Source organism: Alosa alosa, chromosome 3 (genome assembly GCF_017589495.1).
Source record: "Alosa alosa isolate M-15738 ecotype Scorff River chromosome 3, AALO_Geno_1.1, whole genome shotgun sequence".
Classification (NCBI taxonomy): Eukaryota; Metazoa; Chordata; class Actinopteri; order Clupeiformes; family Clupeidae; genus Alosa; species Alosa alosa.
In genome coordinates this window covers 1,558,927-1,583,579 of record NC_063191.1, presented here as the reverse complement: position 1 = coordinate 1,583,579, position 24,653 = coordinate 1,558,927, and the positions used below count along the sequence as shown (strand labels likewise).

At 43.8% G+C, this 24,653-nt stretch overlaps 1 protein-coding gene across 2 annotated transcripts in view; it reads left to right on the top strand.

Annotated features, from left to right (window-relative positions):
• The window catches only part of zmp:0000000936 (interleukin-1 receptor type 1), a 32,024-nt gene extending 7,371 nt beyond the window's left edge, over positions 1-24,653 (top strand). For both annotated transcript variants that reach the window (XM_048239775.1, XM_048239774.1), the window contains exons 2-11: positions 319-387; positions 529-793; positions 1,618-1,810; positions 3,239-3,407; positions 9,686-9,748; positions 12,694-12,826; positions 13,048-13,190; positions 14,032-14,175; positions 22,619-22,783; positions 23,115-24,653. In XM_048239775.1, the coding sequence (XP_048095732.1) occupies positions 321-387; positions 529-793; positions 1,618-1,810; positions 3,239-3,407; positions 9,686-9,748; positions 12,694-12,826; positions 13,048-13,190; positions 14,032-14,175; positions 22,619-22,783; positions 23,115-23,587 (1,815 nt within the window). In that variant the 5' untranslated portion in view covers positions 319-320 and the 3' untranslated portion in view covers positions 23,588-24,653. The remainder of the gene's footprint in view (positions 1-318; positions 388-528; positions 794-1,617; positions 1,811-3,238; positions 3,408-9,685; positions 9,749-12,693; positions 12,827-13,047; positions 13,191-14,031; positions 14,176-22,618; positions 22,784-23,114) is intronic.

Sequence of the window (24,653 nt, the reverse complement as noted above, 5' to 3'; positions counted from 1 at the left end):
TTAAAATGTATTCAATTATCTATTTTTCTCATCAATCTGCATAAAAAAGCAAGTGTTCTCACCCTCCTCTTATCCATCTCTCTGTCCACTTCTCCCCCCCTCTCTCTCCTTCTCTGTATCTATCTCTCTCTCTCTCTCCTTCTCTGTATCTATCTCTCTCTCCTCCATTCCTCTTACTCTCTCCATCCCTCTGTCCATCTCTCTCTCTTTCTCTCTCCATCCCTCTCTCTCTTCTCTATCCACCTCTCTCTCTTCATCCCTCCCTCTCTCTTTCCTTCTCTGTATCTTTTTCTCTCCACCTCTCTCTCTCCATCTCAGCTATGTCTCCTTTGTGGTTGTGCTGGTGTGCTGATGTTCTTCTCACCTGGGTTTCCACAGCAGCTGACAGTAAGTGTGTTTTTAATCATGACCACACACACACACACACACAGTCATACACAGGGTGTGAAGGGTGTAAGGACTATAGTGTGTATTTTAAGCATGTGTGTGTGTGTGTATGTGTGTGTGTGTGTGTGTGTGTGTGTGTAGTCCCTCAGGATGACGAGTGTAAGGACTATGGCGTGCCGTTCGAGCGCGTGTTCAGACGGTCTGGGGAGGCAGCCATGTTTAACTGCTCTCTAGTAGATCCCCGTGTCTTCAATGTGTCCACACACCCCTACAACACAACATGGTACCACCTGCCTACAGGCCAGGAGCAGAGGGCACATATGGAACATACCATTATTCAGGGGACAACGCTGTGGCTTCTCAACATCACTGCAGAGGATAAAGGGAAATTCATGTGTGTTGTCAGGTAATAATTACTACAGTGTGTGTGTGTGTGTGTGTGTGTTTTGTTTGCCACTTAACTTTACATAACAGACCCACCTGTCTCAACTTTACATATTAATATGCTACACTCACCTGTCAACTTTACATATTAATGCTACACTCACCTGTCAACTTTACATATTAATATCCACTCACCTGTCAACTTTACATATTAATATGCTACACTCACCTGTCAATTTTACATATTAATATGCTACACTCACCTGTCAACTTTACATATTAATGCTACACTCACCTGTCAACTTTACATATTAATATCCACTCACCTGTCAACTTTACATATTAATATGCTACACTCACCTGTCAACTTTACATATTAATGCTACACTCACCTGTCAACTTTACATATTAATATCCACTCACCTGTCAACTTTACATATTAATATGCTACACTCACCTGTCTTAACTTTACATATTAATATGCTACACTCACCTATCTTAACTTTACATATTAATATGCTACACTCACCTGTCAACTTTACATATTAATATGCTACACTCACCTGTCTCAATTTTACATATTAATATGCTGCACTCACCTGTCGTAACTTTACATATTAATATCCACTCACCTGTCGTAACTTTACATATTAATATGCTACACTCACCTGTCAACTTTACATATTAATATGCTACACTCACCTGTCAACTTTACATATTAATATGCTACACTCACCTGTCTCACTCATACATTATCCCTTAGTAGTGTTGTGTTAATTGGATGTAGTGTATTGAAAACGGGCCCTGTTTTCAAACTTGTGCTTGTGTGTGTGTGTGTGTGTGTAGGACTGCTGAGGGCTGTTTTAAACAGGCCTATGTGCTGATGGTGGAGGCGGAACCAGGGGCGGGGCCTGATAGGGGGTGTGTCCATAGGGAGAGGAGCATCCAGTTCCTCCCAGCGCTGACCAGCAGCTTCCTCTCCTGCCCTCTACGGGAGTATCTGCCCTACCTGGACACCTACACCATCCACTGGTACAGGGTGAGACACACACACACACACACACACACAGAGTAAACACACACACACACACAGAGTAAACACACACACACACAGAGTAAATACACACACACACACAGAGTAAACACACACACGCACACACACACACACTCTGGATCTGCTACTGCTGTCCTAGTCAGGGGTCAGTCTGCTGCTACCAAACGGGTGGCCTGCTATCCTAGTCAAGTCAAGTCAACTTTATTTATATAGCGCATTTCATACACAGAGATCATTCAATGTGCTTTACATAAACAACAGCAAACAGGAATAGCTGATAAAAGCATAGAAGGGCAATAGTCAAAGAACAGTTTAAAAAGTAAATAATAATGAAATAATAATAATAATAATAAAACACACAAGGTGATAGAACATAAAAGCATAAAAGGACAATCATTTAAAAGTGTTTAAAAAGTAATCATTAACACATAAAAAAACAACATAGAAACTATTACAAGTTTAGCTGAAAGACTTTCCCAGATTTAGAAACGTAACAAATAAGTGATCAGTTAGCAGAAAGCATCTGAGAACAGTTTGGTCTTAAGTCTAGATTTGAAACTGGCTACAGTTGGGGCAACTTTGTATCTCATCTGAAAGTTGGTTCCAGAGCTGAGCCGCATAGCAGCTAAACGCTGCTTCACCATGTTTATTTATAACAGCAGGTTTTACTAACAAGTATTTCTCCTGAGACCTGAGAGGTCTGGAGGGTGTGTACTGATGAAGCATGTCTGCTAGGTAATTTGGTCCCGTTTCATTTAGTGATTTATAAACAAGCAGAAGTGCTTTAAAGTCAATTCTGTGACTTACTGGAAGCCAATGCAGGGACTTAAGTATTGGAGTAATGTGGTCAATTCTTTTAGTTTTTGTGAGAACCCTAGCTGCTGCATTTTGTATCATCTGAAGCTGTTTTAAGGTATTTTTAGGAAGGCCTGTGAAAAACCCATTGCAGTAGTCAACCCTACTGGAGATGAATGCATGAATGAGTTTTTCTAGATCATGTTTTAATATTAGCCCTCTAAGTTTGGCTCACATGCATACACAGACACACACACGTGCACTCACATGCACACACAGACACACATCCTAGTCAGAGACCTTTGTCAGTGTGTTGTGGTTTTTCAACCTCAGATGCATGCATTCTCTTAAAGTGTATTGTGTGTGTGCATGTGTGTGTATATATGTGTGCATGTGTGTGTATATATATGTGTGCGTGTGTGTGTGCACGCGCACATGTTTGTATGTGTGTGTGCACACATGTGTGTGTGTATGCACATGTTTGTCTGTGTGTGCATGTGTGTGTCTGTGTGTGCATGTGTGTGTGTGTCTGTGTGTGTTCGTGTGTGTGCATGTGTGTGTGTGCGTGTGTGTGTGCATGTGTGTGCGTGCGTGTGCATGTGTGTGTGTGTGTCTCAGAGCTGTGAGGTTTTGCCGATTAATGGGAAGTTCCTGGTGATGGGTGAAGGAGACCTCGTTGTGGACAGCGTTGCCCCTGACGACGCAGATAACTACACCTGCGTCCTGAGCTTCCAGCTGGCTGGACTCCAGGGTCTTATGAGTGAGACCATCGAGACCACTGTCCTTGGTGAGCGCGCACACACACACATGCACACACACACATGCGCACACACACACACATGCACACACACACACACACAGGCACATGCACACACATACACACACACACACACACACAGGGGTGATCCTAGGAATGGGAGAATGCAGAGCTTAGCTTCACTTAGCTTAGCTTTCACTTGAAGATTCAGGAAGAAGTTGCTGGAGCCTGTTGTCTTTGGCTATAAGGCAGCTAATCAGTATAAAGCTAATCAGTGTAAAGCTAAACAGTGTAAAGCTAAACAGTGTAAATTAAAACCTAAGGCAGCTAATCAGTGTAAAGCTAATCAGTATGAAGCTAAACAGTATAAAGCTAATCAGTGTAAATCTAATCAGTGTAAAGCTAATCAGTGTAAAGCTAAACAGTATAAAGCTAATCAGTGTAAAGATAATCAGTGTAAAGATAAACAGTGTAAAGTAAAACCTAAGGCAGCTAATCAGTGTAAAGCTAAACAGCAGGGCTTAATTTGAGCCGGAACATGTTCCGGCACCTCCGACGTTGGATCCGGAACCTTTTTTATTGGATCCGTCAACTCTTACATCAATATGAAAAATAAATCGCCTAAATGAAAAATAAATAAATTACTGTTTGTGTAGTGTTCAATGTTGATATCTTTCTTATTAGTCTTTAGAAATAGGGGGAAAGACCAAGCAGGATACAACAAGCTAATCGAGGATTTGAAAGTGCTTTATCCACAATATTGGCCACAGGAGGGTGACGCGCTGTTCGGGGAGAGAGAAGTTCAGACGCTCTGCCAGCAGTTTTGCATCGATAGCACGCGGAATGTCATCAGGGCTTTCAGGGAATACCACCTCTACCATCTCCTCCCCATTTGCCTTGTCGTTATGGCAAGCCGTTCAAGACAAAACGTCTGTCAAAATAACACTTCCACGTGTAGATTTTTTACTTCTTCAGGAGTAAAATTGATCGCCTGAGCGTCAGGCGCAAAATTTTACGCAGTGCCACACGCAAAACCTTTAAGTCTGGCGTCAGAAGTAAAAGAAATGACGTCTGGGTGATTTGCTGCAATGCCAGAGCCTTTGTGCCAGAGTAGACACAGCATTGGCTGCTGGAAACAGGAAATGCAGCCGCTATAGTTGCAGCAGAAGAAACAAGATGCCAGAGAAATGTGCAGCATATTCCTGCTCAAATCGGGACCATCGCAAACAGGGGCTCGGGATTACTTTTCACAAGTAAGATTTAACATTATCGTACTATTGGTTGTATTTTGTGAATGCAATATTACCAGAGAGTTGAAAAGGAGCAAGGATCTTTGTTATTGTATGTAAATCGTAGCCAGCTAGCTAGGCTACTTGCTAGGTGTTCAGGTGTTCACCCGGCTATGAACTGAGACTTGATGAGTCATATTCCATAACACTGACTTACATTACAACTGACACAAGAATGCTATTGTAGTAATGAATGAAATATTACTAATATAACATTGGCCGGCGAATTTTACACAAGTGGCACAGACTGTAGCCTATTATCGGGCAGTTGCTACTTGTAGCTTAGCTAGTAATAAGTGTGTTGGTGGTAGCTTCACTATTTCCTGAATAAAGTAACTTTTCAATAGCTTAACTTCTTTATATGAAGTAGCTTTGCCAAACAAGCTACACTTTTGTCATGTGAAATTAGCACAATTTAGAGTAGCTTCCTATGTAGTGAACTAGCCTACTGCTGTGTTTGTGTTACTAAGCTTGCTACATTTGACTGGGGTGGTAGTTTTGTGTAGTGAAGTTTTATTCATGGCAGAGTAACTAGATAGATAGAGATAGATAGATAGATAGATAGATACTTTATTGATACTCAAGGGGAAATTCAAGATACTGATAGTTTTGCTCACTACAATTCCCAAGTAGCTTGCCCAACACTGTATTATTCACATGTAATTCACTCTAACAAAAATAAGATGCATCTCAAATCCCTTTTTATTCATTTATTTATTTTATATCTCCCCAGAACAACTGCCTTGCTCAAGGACTACCACGAATGAGCTGAACGGTCTCCTCACACCCCTGGAACTGAGGAAGGTGCAGCTCTACATTGCATTACTGCAGGGCATCTGGTAGACTGTGACTGAATATTTGATTTATGAGCTCCACCTTCATCACCTTTTTGGTATGGCAACTGCTCTGCCCATGACCGGAAAGCACTGCAGGGGGTGTGAAGACTGCCCAACGCATCACCGGTTCCTCACTCCCCTCCATCGAGGCCATCCAGGGCAAGCGATGCTTGCGTAAGGCGCGCAGCATCATCAAAGACTGTTCTCACCCCAACCACAGACTGTTCACCCCACTACCCTCAGGGAGGCGTTACAGGTCTCTCTGCACCCGTAACCACGTAGCCTACTTGGAATAGCCTACCCCTCAGGTGTCTGAATGGCTGATCTCATTTAAATGTTTATGGAACCTTTCTGTATAAGTATATATTCACTCTTTTGATCCCGTGAGGGAAATTTGGTCTCTGCATTTATCCAAATCTGTGAATTAGTGAAACACACACAGCACACAGTGAACACACAGTGAGGCGAAGCACACACTAACCCCGAGCAGTGAGACTGACGTCTGACGCTCAGACGTCTATTTTTTACTCCTGAAGAAGTAAAAAATCTACACGTGGAGGCGTTATTTTGACAGACGTTTTGTCTTGAACGGCTTGCCATAGCCCGCCGCTTGCCTGGTTCAACCCCTTTCCTTACGTGAGGTCACGGATTTCTAAAGGACATAGGTGTAGAGAAAGAAGCAGGGTAGTGGAGGCCGGAGGTCGCAAGTATTGTTGCAAGTTATGAAGTTAATAAACATTGCTCTGGTGTATACACCGCGTTGTTTAGTTTTTTTTAGTCAGAGCTATACGCAGGTTTTTTTGTTGTTGGTCCGTAACCTCAAATCCCCGTTTTGAGTCGCCGGATCCACCCATAGACAGTAAAAGAAATGGACTAACAGACTCCGTCGTTTTCAATGGGAGGGCACCGCGTCAAATTGAACGATTTTTCAGTTGGTCCCCCAGTACTCGCGCGAGACTCGCGCCTTAACTTTGTGGCGTTAGCCATCGAACTGAATCTTGTAACTCATATGATAGATAGCCTACAGAAATTCTTCTCACACTTCCTTCGCCTTCAAAGTCATCGACGTTAAACATTTATTTATGTATTATTATTAATATCATCCTCACAAGCGATATCAAGTCGTGTTAATGTTGAAACTACCACACATGATCATCTTCAAAAACAGTCATGGTAAAACAAAAAAAAGTTATAGCCTTAAGCTAATCTTCTTTCCACTTTTCTGACCTACGGTCAATCCATCGAAAACCTCTGAAATGATTATCGTTAGACTACCTAACGGTAAAACTACCGTTTACTTGCCTCTTTACCTTAACTCATTGAGTGCCAAAAATATTAAGTTTTTTCCTTCCCATGCGTTGAGTGCCAAAAACGTAATATTACGTTTTTAGCTTTTTTTTTAATTACGAAACTAGACACTCTAATACACCTTATATGTGATTTTGGGAACTCTGTGATGAATGGAAATGAAATATATGACGATCGTGAAACTCATGAAAACGCACAATCTGGACATTTTATCTGGACATTTTATCATAACTCCGTTGCCGCTTTGGGTCGACGCATGCACGTCAGGTCAAAACCAGGCCATTTTCGTGGGTCTATCACTAGGTAGCAGTCTCGCCAGGTCTCGCTGATCACTTCCCGGAATGTTTACACAAGTAAGTAACAGGCAACACTTCATATTTCATGAAAGACGTTATATCTCCAATTCTAGAAAAAAAACGCGATTTTGATGAAAACTAGCCACTGTTTAGCTTGGGATTTCTCAGGAACAGAGGCGTAGAAATACACAGTTTGCACCCACCGAGAGCTTAAAAGTCTCACCTTTAATCGAAGCTATTCTAATGTTCATAGCTATAAATACAGAATATGCTGTGGCTGTACAAAAATCATCAACAATGGTCTAGATTGCTGGCACTCTAGGACAAAGCTCCTGAAAACAGCTTGGCATTCAATGAGTTAACATACAATGCTATTGTAGGCTACATAGCTTTGTTCGCGAGTTTCCGTGCTGGCTGGACTACGCTTCTTATCCAAACAATGCGGTTATCTCCCGTCGGTGCGTTAGCTTCCCTTCAACCGGACATCCTAAACATTCTTTTTACGGGAACCTAATGTTACTTACGAGGTAGTCGAGTCTTGTTTTGCCTTTTATTGTTTATGTAGATAACACAGAAGCTACAATATCGGCACAGGATATATGCTATATGAAGTTATGGCATTTCAAAAAAATCCTAGAATGAATGGGCTTCTATGGGGGTTAGCAGAGAAGTGGTCCCTCCAGCCTCCATTGATTCTTCTACTTCCGGGAATTCGCCTGCCCCCTTGGATCCACCCCGCCTTTGCGCTCCGGCACCTCCCACTTTACAAATTAAGCACTGCTAAACAGTGTAAAGCTAATCAGTGTAAAGCTAAACAGTGTAAAGTAAAACCTAAGGCAGCTAATCAGTTTAAAGATAATCAGTATAAAGCTAATCAGTGTAAAGCTAAACAGTGTAAAGTAAAACTCAAGGCAGCTAATCAGTGTAAAGCTAAACAGTGTAAACTAAAACCTAAGGCAGCTAATCAGTGTAAAGCTAAACAGTGTAAAGTGATCAGGCAGTCTGTCGAGAGACCTGCCCCAATAGGCGGCATTGGACCATTAAACCACACAATAATCCAAAACATACAGCCAAACAAGGCAAGAAATGGTTAACCGTGATTAATTAACATTTTAGAGTGGCCCATGTTGAGAGTGTCCAGATCTCAATCCGTCTAAACCAGGGGTGGGCAAACTGCGGCCCGCGGGCCGGATCCGGCCCGCCAAGCACTTTCATCCGGCCCGCCGAGCATTTCATTTAGTTATCAGGCTGCTCGCTATTTTTTCCTCGCGATAGAGGCGGCGTTGGTTAAAAACTTTACTGCAAACTGCTTTTCACTCTCCTTGAATAGCGTTTACAATGTCAATGTCAAAACATCATGTTAAATAGAGATAACATCATGTTAAACTAAGTTAACTCTTAGTTATCTCCTTTGCAGCAGATCTAGCGTGAACATTATGCAATCCATTTAATTGGGAGCAGCGTTTGCTCACGAGAGAGAGAGAGCCGCCCAGGTTCCAGCTGGATTGTTGATAATTGATATCTCCTTCTTATAAGAAAGTTTTAAAAAAGGAAATCATGAAGGCAACAGTAGTTCCCACTACTGACCATTTAAAACTGTGAGAGGGCCCAGCCGTAGGTACAGCACTAGCCATGGCGGAGCAGGCAGAAGATCATTGAGAAATAAGCGTGGTCGCTGACTGTCTTAAAGTGACAGTGCACAATTTATACATTTGTTAAACAGCATTTGTTAAACAGCAAACAGCAAACAGCATTTAGTATAGCTAAATTAGGCTATAAAAAATGTATTTTTTTATGCGTGTGCCATTGGGGTTGTTGTTGTCTTCCGCCCGACAATTTTCAAAAGCCAATGTGGCCCTTGAGCAAAAAGGTTTGCCCACCCCTGCTCTAAACAGTGAGCACAAGGCCAGAGTGATGGCAAATAATCGTTCCTGCCCGGATTGCTACTAAAAAGATGCGGTCTACAGTCACTGTGGAGACATGGAGAGGCTTGGCTGGTATTATAAGAACCATTTGGAGAGCTGTGGATGCAAATAAAGATGTTTCCACTGGTTATTTAAAAAGGGTATGAATAATTGTGTTAACTATTTCTTGCCTTGTTTGGCTGCATGTTTTGGATCATTGTATGGTTTAATGGTCCAATGATACCTATTGGGGCAGGTCTCTCGGCACACTGCCTGATCTTTTCCTCCAGAGTCTTAATGTGGCCCCTTGTTTGCGTACGTGCTACCGTTTACTTTGAATTAAGATGAAACACTTCTTTTTTGGGTTCCATGTTTCTACCACATTGTCTTACAACCTTGTCTTACAAATGACACTGCAGTGTGGCAGTGTCATTTTCAGTCAGAACAGTCAGTCAAGAGAAAATCAACATTAAATCAATATTTGCCAAGGGTATGAATATTTTTGTTCTTAACTGTACACACACACACTCACACACACACACACACACACACACACACACACACACACACACACACACACACACACACACACACAGTACATACATAAGGCAGAGACCATTAAGACATTAAGACTCTGTGTGTGTGTGTGTGTGTATGTGTGTGTCATTCATACAGTGAAAGTCACTTACCAGCCAGAAATCCTCTTGCCGGATGGAGAGATCAACAAAGTTCCCCTGGGTATGTGTGTGTGTGTGTGTGTGTGTGCCCTACTGTAGGTAAGTGTGTGTATGTGTGTAATATGTGTGTTTGTGTGTGTAAGTGACCTAGGTCAGTGGTTTTCAAAGTGGGGGCCGCGAGGGGGTGCCAGGGGGGCCTCAGCAAGTTGGAAGGAAAAATAAAAGCAACAAATACATTTGAAAAATGTAAAATATACCTATTACTATGAGGGTTGTTCTACAATGCCATTATAATTATGTGTCACATATCTGAACATTATATTTTCCATGATAATGACTGGGAATAATAGTAGAGTGATAGCTCTCATATAGCAGAAAGCCCCAAATGCAATTTTTACACACTGTATGCTCCATTGTGAAGTGCTTGTGGCTAAAATAATTATTAGGATTAGCGTAATGTATTTTTACATTTGCCGTAGTATTGTCGATGGGTTTAATAACACATCAAGGGGGTCCTTGGCCAGAACCTAGTGGTATTTTGGGGGCCTTGTCGTGGAAAAGTTTGGGAACCCCTGACCTAGGTAACTGTGTGAGTGTGTGTGCCCTAGGTAAGTGTGTGTGTGTGTATGTGACCTAGGTAAGTTTGTTTTAGTTTACTGGATAGTTTGTTTTCCATTGCATATTTACTCAGTGCTCAATGTGTGTGTGTGTGTGTGTGTGTGGAGTGTGTGTGTGTTAAGGAGCTGGGCTAGCATACAGTAGTAGTGTAGTGGTTAAGGAGCTGGGCTAGTGTGCAGTAGTAGGTGGTAGTGTAGTGGTTAAGGAGCTGGGCTAGCATGCAGTAGTAGTGTAGTGGTTAAGGAGCTGGGCTAGCGTGTAGTAGTAGTGTAGTGGTTAAGGAGCTGGGCTAGTGTGCAGTAGTGTAGTGGTTAAGGAGCTGGGCTAGCGTGTAGTAGTAGTGTAGTGGTTAAGGAGCTGGGCTAGCATGCAATAGTAGTGTAGTGGTTAAGGAGCTGGGCTAGTGTGCAGTAGTAGTGTAGTGGTTAAGGAGCTGGGCTAGTGTGCAGTAGTAGGTGGTAGTGTAGTGGTTAAGGAGCTGGGCTAGCATGCAATAGTAGTGTAGTGTAGTGGTTAAGGAGCTGGGCTAGCGTGTAGTAGTAGTGTAGTGGATAAGGAGCAGGGCTAGCATGCAGTAGTAGTGTAGTGGATAAGGAGCTGGGCTAGTGTGCAGTAGTAGTGTAGTGGTTAGGTGGTAGTGTAGTGTAGTTAGGAGCTGGGCTAGCATGCAGTAGTAGTGTAGTGGTTGCAGTAGTGTAGTGGTGGGCTGGGCTATGCAGTAGTAGTGTAGTGTAGTGGTTAAGGAGCTGGGCTGGTGTGTAGTAGTAGTGTAGGGTTAGGGAGCTGGGCTAGTGTAGTAGTGTAGTGGTTAGGAGCTGGGCTAGTGTGCAGTAGTAGCAGTAGTAGTGTAGTGGTTAAGGAGCTGGGCTAGCATGCAGTAGTAGTGTAGTGGTTAAGGAGCTGGGCTAGTGTGTAGTAGCCTGTAGGGTGGTGGTAGTGTAGTGGTTAAGGAGCTGGGCTAGCATGCAGTAGTAGTGTAGTGGTTAAGGAGCTGGGCTAGCATGCAGTAGTAGTGTAGTGGTTAAGGAGCTGGGCTAGTGTGCAGTAGTAGGTGGTAGTGTAGTGGTTAAGGAGCTGGGCTAGCATGCAATAGTAGTGTAGTGTAGTGGTTAAGGAGCTGGGCTAGCGTGTAGTAGTAGTGTAGTGGATAAGGAGCAGGGCTAGCATGCAGTAGTAGTGTAGTGGATAAGGAGCTGGGCTAGCATGCAGTAGTAGTGTAGTGGTTAAGGAGCTGGGCTAGCATGCAGTAGTAGTGTAGTGGTTAAGGAGCTGGGCTAGTATGCAGTAGTAGTGTAGAGGTTAAGGAGCTGGGCTAGCATGCAGTAGTGTAGTGGTTAAGGAGCTGGGCTAGCATGCAGTAGTGTAGTGGTTAAGGAGCTGGGCTAGTGTGTAGTAGCCTGTAGGGTGGTGGTAGTGTAGTGGTTAAGGAGCTGGGCTAGCGTGTAGTAGTAGTGTAGTGGTTAAGGAGCTGGGCTAGCATGCAGTAGTAGTGTAGTGGTTAAGGAGCTGGGCTAGTGTGCAGTAGTAGGTGGTAGTGTAGTGGTTAAGGAGCTGGGCTAGCATGCAGTAGTAGTGTAGTGGTTAAGGAGCTGGGCTAGCATGCAGTAGTAGTGTAGTGGTTAAGGAGCTGGGCTAGCATGCAGTAGTGTAGTGGTTAAGGAGCTGGGCTAGCATGCAGTAGTAGTAGTGTAGTGGTTAAGGAGCTGGGCTAGTGTGCAGTAGTAGTGTAGTGGTTAAGGAGCTGGGCTAGTGTGCAGTAGTAGTGTAGTGGTTAAGGAGCTGGGCTAGCATGCAGTAGTAGTGTAGGGCGGTGGTAGTGTCTCAATCCTTATTCTCAATCCTTATTCTTCTGGATTTGAGTGCGGCATTTGACACCATTGCTCATAGCATCCTAATTCACCGCCTTGCGAAGTGGGTGGGTCTCTCTGATAATGCTCTAAACTGGTTTCAAACCTACATTACTGGCAGAGATTTTTATATCAGTCTAGGAGATCATGTATCTGAAAAACATGACTTGCCTTTTGGTGTGGCCCAGGGGAGCTGCCTTGGTCCCCTGCTATTTTCTCTATATATGCTTCCATTGGGAAACGTCATAAGTCAGCATAATGTAAACTTCCACAGCTACGCAGATGATACCCAATTGTATATTTCTGTGGAGCCTGCTAAATGTAATGTAATGTAATGTGTGCTAAATGTAATGTAATGTAATGTGTGTGTGTGTGTGTGCGTGCGTGCGTGCATGCGTGCATGTGTGCATGTGTGTGTGTGTGTGCGTGCGTGCATGCGTGTGCGTGTGTGTATGTGTGTGTGCGTGCGTGCATGTGTGTGTGTGTGTGTGTGCGTGCGTGCATGCGTGTGTGTGTGTATGTGTGTGTGTGTGCGCTTCAGGCTCCTCTTTCCATAAGCTGTGTCGTGTGTCAGTGCCTGGAGTGGGATCTCACGACGTCTTAGTGATCTGGAGAACACAAGACAAGTACATCAACTACAATACAACCCACCGCATTCACCAGCTGCCACAGAGGTGTGTGTGTGTGTGTGTGTGTGTGTGTGTGTGTGTGTGTGTGTGTGTGTGTGTGTGTGTAGTGAAGTACATCAACTACAATACAACCCACCGCATTCACCAGCTGCCACAGAGGTGTGTGTGTGTGTGTGTTTGTGCAGTGAAGTCTGTCTCCTACAATACTCACCTCATTCAGCAGTTACCACAGATTGATGTTTGTGTGTGTGTGTGTGTGTGTGTAGAGAGGTACCTGTTGCAGACGGGTCGGTGGTGGAGGCGGATCTGGTGTTCTCTGAGGTGAGAGAAGAGGACCTGAATGTGAACTTCACCTGTGAGGTCCATAATGACCGCAGAGTCCCCCAAGCCAGCTTTAGACTGCAGTCAGGTGAGACACACACACACACAAACACACACACTCACCTGCGCTGCCTGCGCTGCACACCACACACCACCGCGGCGCATGCATAAAACACACTCACACACATCCACACACACACACACACACACACACACACAGTGTTGCACGGTGTACGATACTAGAAAGGTATCACGATGCCTTCACACAAAAACGATATGATTTCCAGGGTTTTTAGAATCGATACTTTATTAAAATAATAACGCTCTGTGTCTGCGTGAATTGCTGCTCTCACTGCTCCTTGCACATCTAGGCAAAATTACGTGTCAAGCAGGCAGCTCTGGTGAGTGAGTCTTGCCAACGTCAACACAAGTTCTTTGCCGACTGTCCTCGGCTTGTGGATAAAACAAAAGGTCGAAGTGAAATTTGGAACTATTTCGGACACATCACGGATAGTAAAGGCAAAGCACAGAGGCCCGTTTGTAAAATATGTCATAAAGCAAGTTGTGGTGGCCGCGGCACCCCTGGTGTGTGTGTGTGTGTGTGTGTGTGTGTGTGTATGTGTGAGTGTGTGTGTGTTCTCTATACAGCACTAATTATTTGCAAGATCATTGGATGTCACTGTCCAGTAGATGACGATGTCCACTGGTATTTTTGAAATAGCTGCTATAGTTGCTGTGCTGTTCTTCTGCTATGGTTCTGCTGTGGTTCTGCTGTAGTTCTGCTATGGTTCTGCTGTGGTTCTGCTATGGTTCTGCTCTTCACACTGAGAATTTGATTGATTGACAGATCCCAACCTGCTGCTGCCCCTGGGCCTGGTGTTTGGGGCGTCGGCCTTTACGGTTGACCTTTGACCTTGTGTGATTGACAGATCCCAACCTGCTGCTGCCCCTGGGCCTGGTGTTTGGGGCGTCGGCCTTCATGTTTGTTCAGTGTGTGCTGCTCTACCGGCTCTTCAAGATGGACATCGCCCTGGCCTGCAGGGACGCTCTGCCACACCTGTACCCTAGCACAGGTACACACACACACACACACACACACACACACACACACGCATGCACACACACACACGCATGCACACACACACACACACACACGCATGCACACACACACATGCACACACACACACGCATGCAGCACACACACACACACACACACACACACACACTCTCTCACACACACACACACACATGGCCTGGCCTGCAGAGACGCCCTGCCACACCTGTACCCCAGCACAGGTACACACACACACACACACACACACTTTACCCTAGCACAGGTACAAACACACACTTTACCCTAGCACAGGTACAAACACACACACACACACACATTACCCCAGCACAGGTACACTGGGTATGTGTGTGTAGGTATGTGTGTGTGTGTGTGTTTGTGTGTGTTAGGGCTGTAACGATATGCGATTTGAAACCGAAGTCGCGACACTTATATCCATGAACCTGTGTCGCGGTGTGAGAAGGCAGAATCGCGACACACCCTTTCTAATGTTTCATGCAGTGCTTTGAAGCTTTGAAGCAACACAACATCTCCCGCTTTACTTACCGGTAGCCAACGTTGTCCAAAACTAAATAAATACATCATAATTTCATACCTCTTGTTGCTTTCATTGTAGACTATGTGTTCAACTTTACCAAACAGTATAGAAGTAAAGCCCCTCTCCTTGCCCCACTCTCTCTCGCTTTCCCTCTCCCTCCCTCTCCTTCTCAATGGACACGCGCGCCTCGGCCAACACAATCCGAACTAGATGTACCGCATAGCGGTACAAAATATGACCGCCGCTCAGTCCTGTACATCCGTTCCGCGAAAATAAATCACACTTCAATTTGTCTCCATATTTTACTCCATCCCCCACTCTTGAAACTTTTGTGTATGCTTGTTTGGCATGCCTGAGTGTGTGTGTGCGGCTGCACAGAAAGTACCCTACTGGTGCTGAAAAGGTGAATAGATTATAGAATAGCCAAAGAAGATGTAGAATTGTTATAAAACCTTTAAAATCTCTAAACAATCACAAGTAGGGCAGTTCATCACAGTTCATCCATTGCAACTGGATTGATGAAAGGTCACTTACACCTGTAGGCTACATTGTATTTGGGAAAAGCAAAAGGTATCAGCATAATGTTATTTATTTATTTATTTTTATATGTATTTATAAACAAAAACATCTCTGTCAGTTCCATGCCGTTTTCAACAGCTATCAAAAAACAAAAGGTCATTTTGGATGGATGGATTTTTTTGTGAATGTTTCTTCTTCTACATAAGATTTTAGTCATCTTTAGTTCATGTAATACTTTATTGTCAATGCACAAATTAAGTAACAGTAGTCTGAAACGTTATTGTTAATGCACAAATTAAGTAACAGTAGCCTAGTCTGAAAAAATGCTGTTTTACATCTAACCAGTGGTGCAAATAACTGACATGTCCAAATGGGCCTTGATGAAATCGTTAAGCTAGACTGTTCATACACATTTTAACGGGCCAAAGTTGAAGAGCTTTTGTCGTTATTGTTAGTGCAAATATAGGCTGATTCATGTTCCCTTGCATTGTTTAACTGAGGTCCATGGCTAGTCTGGCTTTCATCAGACCAAGCTCAATCTTTTAAGAAATCAAAAAAAAATAATAGCGGGCAGATCAGGCTGGGTTCACCCAGCCTAGTCCATAGGCACCCGATATTGTTTAATTTTCGATTGAGATATACACGCTCTGGCTATTCTAAATGCAAAAAATGCATCAGGGAGTTATGACAAAGCGGTAACTAACAAACTAGATCCTAATAGAAAGTTGTTAGCTTCCCTAAGCTACAGGTAGGATTATAAGGTAGGCCTATTGACAACATAAATTGTCAATAGGCTATGCTGGCGACACAAATAAAATCTCCTTTGGAAACCAATGGCTTCGCCTTACAGTATCAAGCGGACTTAAACTGTCATATCGTGGCGAAAAAGTTGTAATAACATTCCGCGCAGCTCCATGAGTCAAGGAAAAGCCTTGAATGAAGTAGCCACTTCTAAATGGGACCCACTACACAGTAGCTTAAGGTGTTTTGCTAAAGCAGCCATAATGAAATGAAGGTGTCATTGTTTGGATACTTCACACACACGCGTGCTTTTTTAATTTCACAGACTACAACTACCAAGCTGTAATCAAAGCACATCGATTCCCCTCTCTCACACCTGCACGCACTTAAAACAAAATAAACAGGCGTCTCAGTCTCCGCGCGTGTATAGGCAAAACTGTATCAGACCGGTGTAGCGTTGGTAAATCTTCCATTGCACAGAATGATTTTTTGTAGCACGTGCAATAAATGACAGTCGAAAGATACAAACAGTGCTGCTATACATTTGCTTGGTATAACCGCATTTATAGTTTTCTACAAATGCAATAAATCAAATGCCTCCATCACTCAACCAGCGCTAACGGTAACATTACCTAGGTCCTTATTGATATTACAAGATTAACGTTACCTGCAGTAAAACCAAGCATGTCCGATAAACATCCTCAGATTTATTTAGGCTTCAAGAAGAAATGGGAATTACACTTCATGTGAACATGAAGTTGTGTCCCTATCCTTATTAGATGTTAAGCTGCGGTAAATTACAGTCCTTGTATGGGCGTCCATTGTTTTTTCCAACCCACTTTTAACTTCCAACAAAATTACGTCTCACTGCAAAGATCGCCATCTAGTGGACAAATCGACTACTTCTAGCCAATACTGAAAATGCAGCCATGATGATGATGATGAATATTTATTTTGGCTTTCTTTTAATCCTACTGATTTTCATTTTTTTTACCGGGGGCAAATCACAAATGAGTGATTATGAGCCAGGTTGATGTGGGCCCTTGAGACCAACATACCATAAAAGATTCACAGAGAACTGTGTCTGCCCTACCCTCCTTTTGGGGGGGTCCAGTCCAGCGGGGGCTGCAGATGAAAACGAAAAAATGACGGTTCCATGCTATCCATGTGGGGGGTACATGCTCACCAAGTTTTGTGTACCCGGTCTTTCAGTGTCGGGGGAATCCTTGTTGGTGTCGTCACTAAATGTACACATAAATTATTTTATTGTAAGGCCCCCATGAACGAAAGTACACAAAACTTGGCATGCATTCAGGGGTGTCATAATGATCCTACACTTTTAATTTCGTGCAGTTTTGACCTTGTCAGCCAGAGATATTGAGATGAAAACACCTAATTTTTTGCTTTTAATTTTTTAACTAGGTGGCGCTATACATGAAATAAGTGGTAATGGGATGGGTTGACATGCCCCTTAAGACCAACATACAAAAAAAAGGTGGACCTCCTAGGCCCTCACGGTTCTCGAGATATTCACAGAAAACTGTCTCCGGCCCACCTACAGGCCAGTTGGTGTATAGTAACATAAATTAATTTATTGTGTGGCCCCCCATGAACGGAATTCCACAAAACTTGGCGTGCATACAGAGGGTGTCATAATGATCCTACACTTCCAATTTCGTGCAGTTTTGACTATGTTAGGTCACAGATACCTTCAATTACACCACTCTCCACTCCTACTCAAGCAAGTAGGACGCATTTCACACTGCTCCTGCTTCACCTATCCTTTTAGCAATTTCCACTCTTTTTCATTCTTTTATTTCATTTACAAGCTAGTTTAGCAAAGACAGTGAAACCAGTACATTTAAATCTGAAACTCTAGTGGTTAGTTTTTTACTTTAAATGAGCCAGCCAAGTCAACGAGCAAAAACTGAACGGCAATTCACCTTGAAGTTGGATTAAAACAAAATGCGCTCCTCCGGCCAGAGACCCAGGAGATCATGCCGAAAATGTACTGAGCTAGAACAGAGGATTTCTACTTTGGAATCAAAGATGCATGCCCTTCCATCAACGACAGATGAACTACGAGAGGCATCTCATGAAGTGAGTACAGCAACTACTGGAAATGCAGAGAATGTAACCCAGCAGTCTAATATCACTGCTAATAGAGCAGATGAATGCATCGACCTCACAAAGGGAAATGTGAGTACAGAGCCTTGGCACAGGCAAGGTGCCAGACCAAAAAACAAAAAACGTAATACAAGAACTGTAATTACCTCAACACCAGTAAATTCAGATGTTAACTTCAGGCCTCGTATCAGAAATACAGACAGATCAGCAAACTACTACAGGGCTTGTGGTCCTAAGGGAAGCCCACAGCCCCTAACACTATGGAACAGATTTGAATGCCTCCGGGACGTGAGAGAGGAATTTCCCAGGAACAGACCCAAAGCAGGCAGCGATCAAACCACAACAAAAGAAAGATGGGCACAGACAAGAAGCAGCACTTTTCGACCCTATTCATCCCACAACCCTGGGTTCTAGGCGACTTTGCTGTGAGACATATAAATGGGGAAAAGGATGATTGTATGTTGTTTCCCAAATGCTTCAGTGTCTGACACAAAAAAACAAGCTTGCAGAACTGGTGTCAAAATATGCAACTATCAAAGCATCATTGTGCATGTTGGAGCAAATGACATCTACAGAGAACAGCTGTATGTCAAAGAAGATTTCAAGGAACTTTTTTCGGCCCTATATGAGCTTGGAATACAAATTTTCATCAGTGGCCCTCCCAGCAGAGGGGAAGCTTTGTATTTTCCAGACTATTCAGTTTAAACACCTGGCTCGCAAAAAACATGCTTTTCAGTTGGGATGAATTTTATTGACAATTTTAACCTTTTTTGAATCGCAGGGAATACTTCAGACCAAATAGCACAGAGCTGAGGTTGGACTGGGGCCAAGATCTTAACCGAATACTATCACCTCTCTCTCCTGCACCCAACATTTTTTTTCTGCCAACCTTGAGCCGAGCCTCTGATAAGCGCTCAGTGGCCATACAGACAGAACAAGCGGATGACATCAACAACTCAGCTAAACCAAAACACTCTGCACAGGCTGAAACAGAGATATGCCCAACCTGCCCTGCTGTGGGGCCCTCTGATAACCACCCGCTAGCCTCCACTGAAATGCAGACCTTGGAGAAACATAAACAACCAGCTCAACAATGCCAAGCCATGTCCACTGGACAAGATAAGATGGGTGCTGCTAAAATGACTCAAAAGTCAATCACTGGCGTCAAACTCCTGGAATCTCAGCAAACAAATGGATGTGATGAGCATGAGGAGATAGCACCTATCAAAGCTGCTGAGAGGATATCAGAAAGGAAGGGTCATGTTGTAACACCAGTACCAATACCCCTCCCCACCTCCGTCGACTCCTTGTCACCACAAAAGACACAACAACATGGAATACACTACTGGAATACATGCTGAAAGCGGAGCATCTGCAACAAACTTCCCAGAACCTCAGCAGGCAGATGGAGACTCTGGATCAATTTTCAACCCCAACCTCCTTGATTTCCCATCACCACCCACACCCAATCACGTCCCCACCCAATCAAACTCCCCAGGCCACACAAACCCCCTAATCTCCCATCCCCATCCCCACCCCTTCATCCCACCACCCCTCAAACTCCACAGGATCCCTGAATACCCATCACCATCCCCACCCAAGCACATGATGTTCCCTGCAAGAATGGAGAGACTGCTACCAGTAGCCATGCAGAGTTTTACTAGCCCAAGATCATTAGCACCAAAGAAGCAGAAGGGCACCTCCACCCCTCGCCCCCCTCTCCCCGTTTAGAAGGATCTCTTAAGCAGCAGCAACCTCTTAGTTCATTTTTTCTCAGCCCGCATATAGCATGGAATGTGCAGTGGAAAATACAGATGGCAGCAGCAGGGGACAATTATATGATGACTGTATTGCATGATATTCTCAGGGTCCCTGCAATATAAATGGTACTGACAGTAGTTTGAGAACATGCGGGGACCCAGTAAGCCCATGACATTCTCTATTCCTGTATTGACAAGAAATAGAACACAAATGCATCGAGCTTATAGGGTAAACCAGTCCAATCTCCTACCCGTACCACATCAACCTCAGATTTCCCCATGGATCATATTTCCCCAACACTTAAACTAACAAAACTAGCACTCCTAAATATCAGATCTCTTTCAAACAAATCATTCTTAATTCATGATCTAATTTGCACACACAACCTTGATTTTTTTACTTTTAACTGAGACATGGTTAGATCAAGCAAACAGTGCTGCTACTCTCATCGAATCAGCTCCCCAAACTTCAGTTTTTTGAGTGCTACCAGAGCAAATAAAAGAGGTGGGGGGGGATAGCCACAATTTTCAAGACGTCTTTTCAGTGCAATCAGTTAGTCATTCGGTGACTTTACTTCATTTGAATATCTGTGTGCATGCATTAAGTCTTCTCCTCAGATTTTATTACTGACAATTTACAGGCCTCCAAAACATTCAGCTAAAGTTTTTTCTTGAAGAGCTAGGTGAACTGCTATCAGTTGTTTGCATAGAGTATGACTGTCTTATTATATCAGGGGATCTAAACTTGCATGTGGATAATCCTGAAAACAATTATGCCAAGGAATTCATTGCACTAATCGATACTTTCTCCCTAACACAGCATGTACAGGGGCCAACACACTCCCTCGGCCATACCCTCGACCTTGTTATCACAAAGGGTCTCGATGTCTCTACAGCTGTTAAAGACCTGGCCTTATCTGATCATTTTTATGTTGTTCTTTGATGTGTCTATGTCCCCACACACTCAAAACACAGCTATGATGGTAAAAGGAGAATCATAAATGATCAGACAAGTGCTCTCTTTGAGCAAGCACTTTCACTAAAGTCAAGTCAACTGTCAGACTCTGAAGACTTATTTGATCACTTTAATGCAAAAATGGCAAACATTATGGATGACATTGCTCCATTACAATTCAAGAAAGTTAAGGACAAACAGAAAGCACCATGGAGGCAAAATCCAGCAGTTAAACTTCTAAAAAAAGAGAGTGTAGGAAGACTGAAAGAAAATGGCGTAAATACAAACTTCAGATCCACTATGAAATCCATAAAGAGATGCTCCGCACATATAACTCTGAAATATGCAAAGCAAGACAGTCTTTCTTTTCTAACATTATCAATAGAAGTTCAAATAACACTCGTATTCTATTTTCAACTGTTGATAAGTTAACAAATCCCCCCACAATTAGCACCTGAACTTCTCTCAACTAATAAATGCAATGAGTTTTCATCTTTTTTTTTTAAAGGTAAAATTGACAAAATCAGACTCAACATATCTGCTCAATTACAAATTCAACAACCTGAACTTCCAGCAACAAACAGAGGGAAACTAAACTTGATGTCAGAGTTCAGCTTGATGAGACTAAAACACTTGAAAAAACGGTACAGAATCTCAGCCCTTCCACATGTGTCTTAGACACTCTGCCTACCAATTTCTTCAAAACTGTTTTCACCTCATAGCGGCGGATGTCCTTCAAATTGTAAATGTATCATTGCTGTCTGGCACTTTTTCCTAAGTCACTGAAAACAGCTGTTGTAAAGCCACTTCTCAAGAAGAATAACCTGGATGCCTCCATGCTAAACAATTACAGGCCCATATCCAATCTACCTTTTATTGGCAAAATTATTGAAAAAGTAGTCTTTAATCAATTAACCACCTTCCTAACATCAAATGGGTATTTAATTTAATCAATTAACCACCTTCCTAACATCAAATGCTATCCATGTGGGGTTACATGCCCACCAAGTTTCGTGTACCCCGGTCTTTCAGTGTCCCGGGAATCATTGACGGAAATTTGGGCATCTTGAAAAAAAAAAAAAAAAAAAAAAAAAAATCTGACTAAACCTATATGACCGCCCGGCAAAAGCTTGTGGCGGTCATAATAAAACAGTCTGTCATTGGAAAGCAAGGACGCATAGAAGACAACTAGCTAAATTACTATTAAATCCGCTTAGCATAATTAGCATGCTGCACATATTTGTTTAAAACTCTTGCATTCAAGTTGACTGATCATCTCAATACCAATGTTTCCCAAAAGGGCCTGTACCAAGGAGAACAAGTATTACCTTGAAACTTAAACACACCTGGGGAAAATGAACAGTCCAAATCAGTAGACTATGATAAGCTAGCCAACTATGCTACCTTGTTTACAATATTTCCAGGCTTCAACCAGACAGCTGAATTAAAGAGGTAGAGTTGTAATATAAATAGTAGGCCTAGGCTTTAGGCTAATCTGCATAAAGAGTGCTGTCATAAATACCAGACTATTCTCTCTTTTTATATATGAGGATATAAAATAGTACAGATATATTATATTATATATTATATTCTGGTCCTCTGGTGTTCCAAGGTAGGCTATTGAAATGTTATTTAATAAAATGTCTAGCACACACACACACACACACCCATCAACTTCACGGACAAAAACACAAACATCACCCTCACGGACACACACACACACACATCACCCTCACGCACACACACACCCTCACAAACACACACACACACACGCACATTAAGTGTGTGTGTTTGTTTCTTGCAGAGGGGGATGGGAAGGTGTATGATGCATACGTGGTGTACCCGCGTCTGATTGGTCAGCCAGGCAGTCCAGAGGAAACCTTCGTCCTGAGCACCATCCCCCAGATGCTGGAGGGTCACTATGGTTACCGCCTCTTTATCTTGGGCAGGGACTGTATGCCAGGGGAAGGTGTGTGTGTGTTTGTTGTCTCTACAGTTCTAACTGATGTGGTGTGTGTGTGTGTTTGTTGTGTGTGTTTGTTGTCTCTACAGTTCTAACTGATGTGGTGTGTGTGTGTGTTTGTTGTGTGTGTTTGTTGTCTCTACAGTTCTAACTGATTTGGTGTGTGTATGTGTGTGTTTGTTGTGTGTGTTTGTTGTGTGTGTTTGTTGTCTCTACAGTTCTAACTGATGTGTGTGTGTGTGTGTGTGTGTGTGTGTGTGTTTGTTGTGTGTGTTTGTTGTCTCTACACTTCTAACTGATGTGTGTGTGTGTGTGTGTGTGTGTTTTGTCTCCACAGCTCTAGTTGACGCTGTGTGCTCCGCCCTCTCTCTGAGTCGCCGGGTTCTGCTCATATATGGTGGTGGGCGTGGCCAGTCGTGTGATGATGACTGGGGGGCGTGGCTAGAGCAGCAGCTGGCTCTGCAGCGCTCCCTATTGGAGGACAATACGCTGGGCGTGATCCTGATCGATCTGGGGGGCGTGTCCGACTCCGCCCTGCCGCCGGCCCTGAGGCTGCTGAAGGAGGAGCAAGGCGCTCTGCGTCCCGCCCACACACACACGCTCACACACACGCTCACACACACACACGGCTGCTGCTGCAGCAGGTCAGAGGAGGAGGCGCAGGAGGAGGAGGAGGCGCTGGCCTTCATCACGCCCTCTCGGCGCTTCTGGAAAGAGCTGCGCTACCACATGCCCATCCGAGGGAAACGCAGGACAGGAGCTCACATACACACGCACACACACAACACACAGCCCCAGTCTGAGACGTAAGATGTGTGAGAATGGCAGTTACAGACTTTGGCCTGTAGAGGGGGCTGCTGACTAATCACTGTTCTAACTTGGCCAGACTGGCCAGGCACCAAACACTCAGGAGTTGAAAGCTCTGGGCATGTGACATCATCATCTCTGGGCATGTGATGTCATCTCTCCTCCAGAGCCAGACATGTGGGCATTGTCTGAAGATGTCATCTGGAGTAGATGACATCATGTGGGCAGACGTCCTTAATCCTCTCCAGCGATATGAAGCTCATCTGGAGTTATGTGTGTCAGTGGGTGTACAGAGCTGCACTTTTAGAACTCTACTCCTTACACCAGACGCCGCGCGTGTGTGTGTGCGTGCGTGTGTGAGCGTGCATGCCTGTGTGTGCCTGTGTGTGTGTGTGTGAGCGTGCGTGCCTGTGTGTGCCTGTGTGTGTGCCTGTGTGTTTGCGCGTGCTTTTGTGTGCGTGTGTGAGCGTGCGTGCCTGTGTGTGCGTGTGTGTGTGAGGTCTACCTTGCTCAACTGCTAGAGCTACAGAGCTGTACTTCCTCATGCCAATGTGATCATGCCAGTGTGATCATGCCAGTGTGATCATGCCAGTGTGATGCCAGAGTGATCATGCCAGTGTGATGATGCCAGTGTGATGCTGCCAGTGTGATGATGCCAGTGTGATCATGCCAGTGTGATCATGCCAGAGTGATCATGCCAGTGTGATGCCAGAGTGATCATGCCAGTGTGATCATGCCAGTGTGATGCCAGAGTGATCATGCCAGTGTGATGATGCCAGTGTGATGCCAGTGTGATGATGCCAGTGTGATGCCAGAGTGATCATGCCAGTGTGATCATGCCAGTGTGATGATGCCAGTGTGATCATGCCAGTGTGATGTCAGAGTGATCATGCCAGTGTGATCATGCCAGTGTGATGATGCCAGTGTGATGCCAGAGTGATCATGCCAGTGTGATCATGCCAGTGTGTATTCAATGCAACAAAATAATTATTCAATGCAACAATTAGAATAATTATGCAACAAATTAAGCATTTGTGTTCTTAAATAAATAAATAATGGTTTCCATTGA